At 47.0% G+C, this 10,815-nt stretch overlaps 1 protein-coding gene across 6 annotated transcripts in view; it reads left to right on the forward strand.

Annotated features, from left to right (window-relative positions):
• The window catches only part of LEF1 (lymphoid enhancer binding factor 1), a 120,064-nt gene extending 112,665 nt beyond the window's left edge, over positions 1-7,399 (forward strand). For all 6 annotated transcript variants that reach the window (XM_088021075.1, XM_088021074.1, XM_028121288.2 and 3 more), the window contains one exon: positions 6,212-7,399. Coding sequence is in view for 3 of the 6 variants with exons in the window: in XM_088021074.1 (XP_087877200.1) it covers positions 6,212-6,291 (80 nt within the window). In the remaining 3 variants the exon portion in view is untranslated. The remainder of the gene's footprint in view (positions 1-6,211) is intronic.
• Positions 7,400-10,815: the final 3,416 nt, after the last annotated feature.

Below are 10,815 nucleotides of genomic sequence, written 5' to 3' on the forward strand. Positions count from 1 at the left end.
TAGACCAAGTGGTGTGCGGAATGCAGGTTTTAAAATTCTCACCATTATCCGGGACACTTTACGCTGACTCATATGACAGGAGCCTTTGATGGCAAGAAGAGACAGCCCATGTTGGAGTAAGGAGAATGGGGAAGTCCATTTTAAGGATGCAGGAGCATCTTATGGGAGCCAAAGACAACAGTGCACATGGCCCAAGGAGAGGACTGGAAGATGGCCTGTTCTTACATCTGTCCCCCAAGATCGCTTCCTCCTCCCTTCTGTAGATGAACTTTCTCAGTTCTTTGATCCACATGTCCAGAACTCTCAAGCTTACACATTTTTAGTGTCAGTGTCCCAAAGACATGATTCAAATTCCAGGGAAGGGACGCCGGTCAGCCCAGCATGGGTCACACTTCGGCCTTAGCCCATAATCAGCTGTGGCCACAGGGGATGGTCACACTGTACAGAATCGCCATCGGGGCACATCGCTCTCACTGTGGGTGTTGGAGTTGGGACAGTCAAGAGCAGAGCTAGGCAGCAACCCAACAGGTGTCTGCTTCCGCTCACCAGGAAGCGGCTGGCTGGAGTCTGCTAGGTCAGACGGGTTAAGTGTCTCTAGCCAGCTGTGCCTTAGCGAAGACACAGGCAAAAGCTTCTAAAATCTCTCCTGTGCTGCAGTGTCCCTTCTGTCAATTCCTTTCCCCTCTTTAATGATCAGAAGAACTAGAATTGTGTTTAAGTCACCTTGGGAAACTGAAACAGGGAACCGGACCCTTGGCTACCAAGGTTGATCACGTGCCATTAACAAATAATAGGAGACGGGGAGGCTCATTTACACCCTCTTGAGACATGTAATATTTAGTATTATTCATGAAAGAGCATAAAATTGAATTAAGATCAATGCACTTAAGAACGGTTTATAGAATAAAATTATTTTGGACCAATTTGGTTTAAAAAGAATGTTTTTCTCAATGAGCCATCTGGAACTGTTGAGGAAATGAGCCCTTCTGGATAATGGTTTCCCAGAGAACTCTAGGTTTACTTTTTTAAGTATGAAAACAAGTAATTTGTTTAACTCTTGAGTGCAACCTCTATCTCTTTCAACAGAGTACATGGAAATTAAGTATTTCTTAATACTTCATGCTGTTACTCTACAGAGCATATAGTATATGCTAACAAGGGATGGGGGCTGTTTGCCACTATTAAATGACCACAAGTAATGTAGGATTTTAAGAAATCTGCTCTTTATAATTTTTGTGTCTTCCTTAGTTGTCAGGGACTCTGACCCTCCCCTAAAGTAATGTTTCTCTGGTTTGTTGTGTAGATTCAGGAAGCTTATTTGAATAATTTGTGAGTTAAAAGTAAATGGGCTCTGAGTTGGTATATGGAGGGTGCTCTTGTAAGGAAGGGTAAAATGTGCTGGTTTGGTGCATGAATTTCTTGATAGCACTGTGATAGCTTGAGGCAGCTGTCTTCTTTAGAACTGAGGCTGCCAGCTAACTGAGATCCAGATGAGTGAGGTGATCCTGCTTAAAACCATCCGTAAGCTTTGTTCTTTTTGGCAGAATGAGTGGAAAATGAGAGCATTTCAGTGGGACAGTGCTGCACACCTTTGTGCTTACGTTTTAATTCATACTAACCTGAAATTTTCTAAAATTTTAGGTATGTTCTTCGAGAATATAACAAATTTTTGCTGCCCTTTTGGGATTACTTTTCTCAATTATTGGGTTGCTGGAGATACTGTTTCATAAGAGATATTTTATATTTCATAAGAGGGATTTTGCAGAATTCTCTACTGGTCTTAACTTTCTACCAGAAGTTCTATAAATAGCATGAATCTTACTGACTACCTCAAACACGTTGAGGTTGGAGCAGCAGAGATAGAATGGACATTTCTGGACCACATGCTGTGTCCGGCGTGCTCCAAGAGATGCCTCTGCTTGGGGTACCTCGTGCCGCTCTTGGGGCAGCCCTGGGCAGGGGAGACCTCTGGCCTATAGGACAGATGAGAAAACGCTGGGAACTTGTCCAGGGCTACGTGGCTGCTATGCAGCAGAGTCGGGTTCGAGCCTGGGTCAGTCTGTCTGTCTGTACCTCCCAGTCTCCATCTGCTGCAGTAACAAACCTTCATGATGCCCTTCAAATGCCAGATACTTGCCCATTCACCACGCACATGATCTCCTTTTTTCCCCTCAACACACTTTATGAAAGGTGGGAACTTATTATTTCCGTTTTGCAGATAAGGAAACTGGGGTTTGATAGATTCAAGTAATTTGCCCAAGAGGACCTGGTAGTATGCTGGAGCCCGTGTTCAGACCAACCCAGGGCTGTCCTCGGAGCTCTGCTCTGAGTCCACAACACACTGTGCCTCCCCACGCCCCCTGTGCGGAGACACCTAGACACACGCACACAGGTGTTTAACGGGGGCTTCAGGTCTAGAAGGTGAAGTTAGCATCTTTGGTGTGGGAAAACGCACAGAGAAATGTGAATTAGATAAAGAATTTGGAGATGGGTGGATAAGGTGGGTCTACATAGTTATTGTCTTCCTCAAGCACTTCAATTTATAGAACTAAGATGAAGTTTTGAGGCTCTCTTACTCCACCCTTTCTTCGAGAATATTTCTGTATTGTTTCCAGAAGTAGCAAGGCTCTGGTGGACCTGCCCTGGGAGGCCTAGCTCACTGATGTGATCTATGTGCCCACAGAGGAGGCACAAAGGGAAACCGGTCACAGCAGCTAGAGACCAGAAATCCCCCTAGAGCAAGTCAGTAACGGTTCCGGGCCTGCCTCAGAGTCACCTCAAAATTGCAAAGTCTGCTTTCACGGAGAACTCCCTTTGAAGAACCCAGGGGAGGCAACCGCATGGATTCATGCCTCCGTCTGTAGAACCCGGATCCAAGCACGGGGCCAAAGACCCATCCCTTGCACCGATCCCTTCCTCCAACCCCTTCCTCCAGGTTCCGGGAACCGGCCTGCTTCAGAGCTTCCAGCCAGCAGACTGACTGGTCTCCTCGGGCCGACCTCAACTACAGAAAGGGGGCTCGGTGCCAGCCTTCCCCGCCATGCATGATCGTTCCCCTTTCCAAAACCCGGGCATGCTCACTTACGAGCAGTTGGCTTTTGTGGGTTATACTTTCCATCTTAGAGGAGATTTAAATTTCAGAGTTAACTTCTTATGCCTTTTGTTCTCTTTAGTATCCTGCCTTCTAGCAGAGCATCTTAGGGTGGGCAGTGGTCGTGGTGCAGACCACCTCCGCAGTGCTGTGGACTGGGGATGGAGGGATGGTTGGAAGGTAGGCAGGAGAGAAGAAAGTGAATGACAATTTAGCTCCAGGATATGGTGCAGAAGACATATGGCTAGTGCTCAAAAGCGAATCCTGCCACCCACAGGTTGGGTGACGTTAGGCCCGTTGTTTAACCTCACACCGCCCCCAATTTCCTTATGTGTAAACAGGCAGGAATTTGGGGAGCTGTTGTGGTGATGGGACACTGTGCGCACAGGGTGCGTGTCCCAGTGCCTGGCGCGGCCGTGCTCAGCAGCCGTTGTTTTTCTTCCTTCTCCCTCACCGGCTTGCAGACAAGGTCACCTCCAGGTCACAGGGAAAGTCACGAGGCTGTGACCCCCGTGGAGGCAGGGGGCATGGATACTCTCTAGGGGCCGCCTCGGGCCGATCATTTAACGGCCACAGGCCTCCGTGTTCTCTGCTATGCCAGGGCCAGTCAAGCTAGGTCGTGCTGGCACCCCCCCGCTCTAGCCATCTGCGCCTCTCCTTCGTAGACACGACCTTGTGCAACAGGAGAGGTCACGCCCTGCAGTACCAGGCCTCTGTCAGTTTGCCCCTGGGCCAGGCAGCTGGCAGGAGGTGTGTGGCGTGCTGCTCGAAGGCAGTTTTGGCAATTAAAATCTGCCTCGGTTCACCTCTTGCAAAACTTATCTCTGATATTCTCTCCTCAAATTTCATGTAATAACTAGAAACATTTTAAAGTTCTTGCTCGTTACGAGTAACATTTGGGAGAGGGAGGAAAGAAGGATCCATAATTCCAGCCCATCTTTTTGGGGTCCTCAGCATTTCTGAACAAGGAAATGATATTACCTGATACAGGGAGGGGAGGAGGGGGTCTTCCCCTGTTCCTGCAAGCCAGCTCTGCTGCCCCCAGCTTGGCCCTGACAGCTTGAGCGGACAGTGCTCTCCTCCACCTCAGCCTTCCCAAAGGGCTTGTTTCCTTGGCCCCTCCTGCGGGGAGGCAGCCTGAGGCAGGGGGCTGGGCTCTGGACCCCAAGGACGGGGCTGGTGAAGCACGCAGCTTCCAATAGTGTCTTACATTGGAGCTTACAGAGAAGGAATCTCCCTCCTGCCCTTCCTGCACTACTTTTGCATCAAGGCCTAGACCTTCCTAATGCTTCGGAGTGTTTATCTCCCAGAAATAGATCCACTCGTGAAGTCTTCTTCAGCTTCCCCTCGACTACTTGGGCTCTTCATATGTGACTCAGCCCATTTGAGTTCCAGGGTCCATTTGGTTGGTGGAATATTTTTGTCAAGATTGGAATTTGACCCAAGAGAACTTCACAGGTTTCAGCTGGCTGGTGGGGGCAGATAGCAGAGGGGGGTGTCTTATGCCGCCTCCAAACCCACTGTACCACTGGCCCACGCAGTGACTCTGGGCAGAGGGAGCCCAGGCCTTAACATCTGTGAGCTGGGCCTTGCTGCACCGCCTTTGAAGCGGGAGCAGTAATTGTGGGCTTTGATTGCACCGACTTCACTGGTGGGTCGGGCTGCGCTAGGGCTCGCCTGGCCCGGCCCAGCCACAGCCCCCCAGTGAAGCCTTAGATGTGGGAAGGCTCTAGTCTCCGGAGCCTCATGCCTGTGGTTTCTTGAAAAGAATCTTGATTTGACCTGTTTTATATCTATAAAGCAACTCTGTAAGGCTCCCATTTCTCCCATTTGGAGGTAAGACTTGGTCTGCCCTGATGGTCCTGTATTTTAAAGAAGCAACCACGTCTGGTCTGTCTTGTTTGATAGCAAGACAAATTCTTGGCCAATTTAAAGACTAGTTATGCCATTGGGAGGATTTGTAAAGAGGACACTGAAATAATGCAATAACAGTGGGAAGATGGGAGGCTGTAAAAAGAAATGGCTTTATTAGGAGATGTTAAGATTCTTTCCAGGGAAGCACATGGTATCCGTGTAGTAAATGGCCACTCTGGACAGCCCAGTTTGTTCTAGTAGTCTTGTGACTGTGCTCAGCTCAAGAAAGGGCGGGGGAAGGCCAGGACGGCTTGGGGAGCCGGAAGTGCGCGGTGCTGCCCCAGAAGGCGCTGGCCTGCTAGAGCATGGGGGCCACGGTCCTCAGCTCACGACTGGAGGGTCAGCCCACAGCTGGGGCAGGGCTGCATCCCAGCAGAGGGACATTCTGTCTCCTTCAGCGAGCAGTCCGTTCTGATCACAGCACTTGTCTCCAGCTGCTGGGAGCTCCTAGCCCAGGCCTGCAAGGCCATTCCTCGTCTGGAAGAGCAGCCTGAACCAAACCTTTGAAAATCTGTGCTGCAAAAGTACATGTAAATAGGGATCTGCGGGGTGCCTTCCCCACGGGTCCAGGCTTTGCTCCTTTGTCTTTGGAAAGGTAGGGTCCCTCTTGGCTCTTTGATTCTCCTGTGTGAAGGCTCTGTACCCTGCTGAAATTTCAAACAGCACAGTGCTGTAGCAGGTGTTTGCCTGCTAACCAGGGAAAGGTTAGTTTGACAGGAGAATGGGAACTGAATGGACATTGCAGGCCTCCTCAGTCGACAGCATTCTGTGGCTGATTTGCTCCCGTTTTGTTTTTGTCAGCAGCAGCCTACGTGCATAGATCATTTCTTCACGGTTCCCATCATTCCTCTTGAGGGACAGTGTTGATAGTAGTTGCATTAATGATAAGAGCAGCTACCAGGTCGCTAGAGTGCAGACGGCCCTAATACTGCTCAGCACGCACCATGCACTTTTCTCAGCACCCGAGGTATGAAATGCAGTCCTCGTCGCTGTGCGCACGTGTACGTGTACATGGAATCAATAAGATTTATTCTCTAACGTAGTCCGAAGATTTGGGGCTACCGTAGGGCTAACCGTTTTAGCCATCACCAAATCGATAAAGTCGACTATTAACTGCAGAGATCTTAAGACACATGCTGCATGCCATAGAGGCTAAAGGACTGTGACAAATGCACATTAACAACATTTCATTTGTTCCTTCTTGAGGTGGAAAACGAAGCTCATTCCCAACGTGCAAAGCCAAGGCAGCGACCCCGGGACCTCTTCTGGAGATGGAAGCTTGTTGAAAACCCAGACTGTCTCCAGGGCTTGCCCAGTCGACCCCAATGGAGAATTGACACCACCTTCACCCTGAGGTCAATGCTAGAGACGCTGATCCATAAAGACAATCACTGCCAAACCCCCTTTCATCTACTGCAAGAGCCAAGTTCCAAAATAAAGCATAAAAGGTTTCCTAAATGAGAAGTACAAAGCCCCTGAGATTGCTAGCAGGCCGAGCAGCTGCCCTTCCTCCTCTCCACGTGCACTTCCCAGAGCGTCTTGCGTCCATACCTGTAACCCTTTGGCAAGGACAGTAACTTGGCTACATTCGCCTGCCAGGAGCGACTGGAGCCGGCAGCACATCCATCATCAGCATCCCGGTGGGGGACTTTGTGGAAGAGTTCCCACTTTGTTTCGGTCTTCATTTTTTTTTTTTCCTCCTTTCTCCGAAAGCTTTTATTTAACAGTGCAAAAGGATCAATCTTGTGTTTGCTTTTTTTTTTAAACTTGAATTTTTTTTAATTTTCACTTTTTAGTTTTAACTTTCTTGTATATTTTGCTAGCTATGAGCTTTTGAGTAAAATTCAAAGATCTGGAAAAGTTTGAAATAAAAAATGAAAAGAAGCTGCCCTTTTTTGAGCGGTATCTTGTCAGACAAGTGGCTTCTCTGTGAATTACTTGTAACAAATAGTGGCCTCTCTGTCTTGGTAAGGTGTTGGATAGAGCTAAATAAATGGGACAGCCAGACCCACCCTCTTGGGAGCAGTTGGCCATCCTATTTCATTTTATTTTTCTTCTGATCTCCTTTGTTTAATGGTAAACCTTAACCGATACTTTTCAGCAGGCCGGTTTGCAGTGAATTTTCATTTCTTTCCTTTTCACCCCCTTATTGTAAAAAGCCCAGCACTTGAATTGTTATTACTTTAAATGTTCTGTATTTGTATCTGTTTTTATTAGCCAATTAGTGGGATTTTATGCCAGTTGTTAAAATGAGCATTGATGTACCCATCTTTTTTTTTAAATAACAAGGCACAGCCTTTGCCCCAAACTGCCATCTAACGTTTGTCATTCCAGTTTGAGTTAACGTGCTGAGCATTTTTTAAAAGAAGCTTTGTAATAAAACATTTTAAAACAGCGTGTCCTTTCTTTAAAGAGTGACATTCCCGATACCCCTGAGCTGGCAGTGGCCCGAGCTGGTTTGTCCACATCGGAGGGGTGCCGCCACCTGCGGTAGAAGGGTGCCTTCCCCGGTCTCCAGGACATGCAGTCCTCAAAGGTGTAGACATACACAGGGGCCAGTGGGAAGAAGACGGTCACCAGGATTCAGATAGGAGCGATTCTCTTTCTCCCCAAACACCGCAGACCAGCCTCATGGGCTCCAGCCGTCAGCCAAGTGTGCAGGCCATTTTCCATCCTCCGAGCTCGTCCATTCTCAACAAGGGGCTCCCCAAAGCAAAGTGTCCCTGTGCTGAAGGTAGGTTTTAACTCTCACTGATCTCCAAAAAGTCAACGTTTTCCCCAATTTTCAGTTTACATTCCATCATTTTCTCTTAAGTTTTTATGGGTTTCCAGCTCTTGAACTAGTTTGAGAACCATTGATAGCCCTAGTCTGACTTAAATCCCCTCCTGATTCCCTTTCCCAGTCCCCAGTGCAGCTGGGGGACAGCTGGCTGCCATACTTGTAATAACCCTCCACCGACTGTACTTGAAGACTGCCATTAAATCGCCCCTCCAATTTCTCTTCTCTAGGCTAAGTGATCCCAACTCCTTGAACCTTTCATCATCAGTCCTTTAATCATTTTCATTACTATCCTCTGGAACCTCTCCAATTCCTCATCATTTAGTCCTAAACTTGAACCAGGGAAAACTCCATTATGCTCAGTAGACCTACTTGTTAGAAAGGTTTCATATTCATTTGAAAATCATCTGACTTTTGTTAACGTACATGAACCCAGCGGCCTAATGCTGCCATTCAAGCTCTGGGAGTTAACTAGAAAATCTAAACAGAATGGCATAGGAGGGGATAGTTAAGTGTTACTTTTTGGGGGTGGGGGTGGGGAAAAAAACTTGTACCAACACAGTGATTGGCTCCCCCTGGATCTTAGAAGGAAACGGATTAATAATAGTCTCTTTAAAAAAATAATAATAGTCTGTTCACCAAGTATGAGCAAGGACACGAAGCTGAGAATGGAATGCCACCGAAGCCCACTCAAGTCCTCTCCTTCAGTGGTTCATCTACATTTTTATGACATAAAACATGAGTAAACAATGTTGAAGAAATGGATTATTGGGTCCTCTGAGCCAGTCATTCCTTCCACCAACTTGGTTCCCTTCTAGTTTTCTATGCTCCTTCTAGAATACCCTGTTTCTCCCACATATCTTAGATGTCACAGCTCGGTGCTCATTCCTGGCCCACTTTACCAAGACCCTGCTTCCTGCAGGCAGCGGTGTGGGCAAGGACAGGTGAGAGTCTCGGGTACGGCCCAAGGGAAGTCAGCCTGGGGCATCTGTGTGCAGAGGGACGTGCCTCTGGCTCTGCCTCTGATCTGGGAGTGATGTGGCTCCGTTCCCTGCAAGCTCAGGGCTGAACCGTGTGCCCGGAGGAGGATGGGTCGGCCTCTCTGGGAGCCCAGCCTTCCTCTGAGGTCATAGCTGGCATGCTGGTCCTTACAAAAGGGTGGTTTCCTCCTGGTTTTAGTTTGTGTTGTTGCTAAGGTTGCTGGCAACTACCTGTTGAGCCATTCGGAGGGGCCTTTGAACTCCTTCATGACTACAGCTGTCCTAAGTACAATAATTTTTTCCTCCAGAGTTTGGTCTCAGGCTGTGACAACATGGAAACCTCTAATCAACGGCCTGTGAGCAATAACAAGATGTCTGTGTGGCTTTCCTTTTAAAGGAGAAAAATCCTGAGGGAGTAATGCATGGTTCTGACAGAAAAGAAACTTAAATGTTCCACATGACATAGTAGTTGTTCTACAAATTACATTTACTACTTCTGCCACAGGATATCTTTCATACATAAAAACCCAGGGAATGTCAAGAGCTGCCCTGTGAAACCTAACTTCTGAGTTTTTATAAAGGGTTAATATCCAAACTATATAAAGAACTCATACAACTCCATAGGAAAAAAAAAAAAAAGACCCACTCTAATAAAAAAACAGGCAGAGGGGCGCCTGGGGGGCTCAGTTGGTTAAGCGACTGCCTTCAGCTCAGGTCATGATCCTGGAGTCCCGGGATCGAGTCCTACATTGGGCTTCCCACTGCGAGGAGTCTGCTTCTCCCTCTGACCCTCCCCTCTCTCATGCGCGCTCTCTCTCAAATAAATAAAAAAAAAATTTTTTTAATTAAAAAAAACAGGCAGAGTATCTGAATAGGCATTTTCCAAAGAAGACATACAAATGGCCAACAAGTCCATGAAAAGATGCTCTATATCATTAATCATCAGGGAAATGCAAATCAAACCTCAAAGATACCACCTCACACCCGTGAAAATGGCTAGTATCAAAAGGACAAGAAATCACATGTTGGTAAGGATGTGGCGCCCTCGTGCACTGTTGGTGTAAATTGGTGCAGACACTGTGGAAAACAGTGTGGAAGTTCCTCAAAAAATTAAAAGAAGAACTACCATACTGGATCCAGCAGTTCAATTTCTGGGTATTTATCTAAAGACCACAAAAACACTAATTCAAAAAAATACATGCACCCCCATATTCATTGCTGCACTATTTACAATAACCAAGATATGAAAGCAACCAGAGTACCCATTGATGGAGAAGTGCCTAAAGAAAATATGGTATAATATACACGATGGAATACTATTCAACCCTAAGAAAAAATGAAATCCTAACATTTGCAACAACTTGGATAGAATCTGTGAGGGCGTTATGCTAACTGAAATAAGTCAAACAGAGACAAATGCTGCATGATCTCACTTAGATATGGGCTCTAAAACAAAACCAAGAAGAGCTCACAGATACAGAGAACAGATACAGACTGGTGGTTGCCTGAGGATGGGGAGGCGGGTGGGGTGGGATGGTGGCAAGCATGGGTGAAGAGGGTCAAAAGGTACAAACTTCCAGTTACAAAATAAGTCCTGGGGGGAGGGGCGGGGCGCCTGGGTGGCTCAGTTAAGCGTCTGCTTTCAGCTCAGGTCATGATCCCGGGGATAGAGTCCCCGCATCAGGCTTCCTGCTCAGTGGGGAGTCTGCTGCTCCCTCTCCTTCTGCCCCTCCCCCTGCTTATGCTCTCTCTCTAATAAATAAAATCTTTAAAAAAATAAGTCCTGGGGATGCATTGTACAGTATGGTGACTACAGTTAATAGCACTGCAGTGCATATCTGAAAGTTGCTAAGAGAATCTTAAAAGTTCCCATGAAAGAAAAAAACTTTTGTAACGATGGGGATGGTGATGTGAACTAGGCTTGTGGTGATCATTTCACAATATATACAAATATCAAATCATTATACACACACCAATAATTTGTTTTATATTAATTATACTTCAAAAAAACCCCACCTTAAGTTCTAGGGATACATACATACACAAAAATC

Source organism: Eumetopias jubatus, unplaced genomic scaffold (assembly GCF_037043125.1).
Source record: "Eumetopias jubatus isolate StellerSeaLion01/CBP00866 unplaced genomic scaffold, mEumJub1_p1.0 scaffold_2, whole genome shotgun sequence".
Lineage (NCBI taxonomy): Eukaryota > Metazoa > Chordata > Mammalia > Carnivora > Otariidae > Eumetopias > Eumetopias jubatus.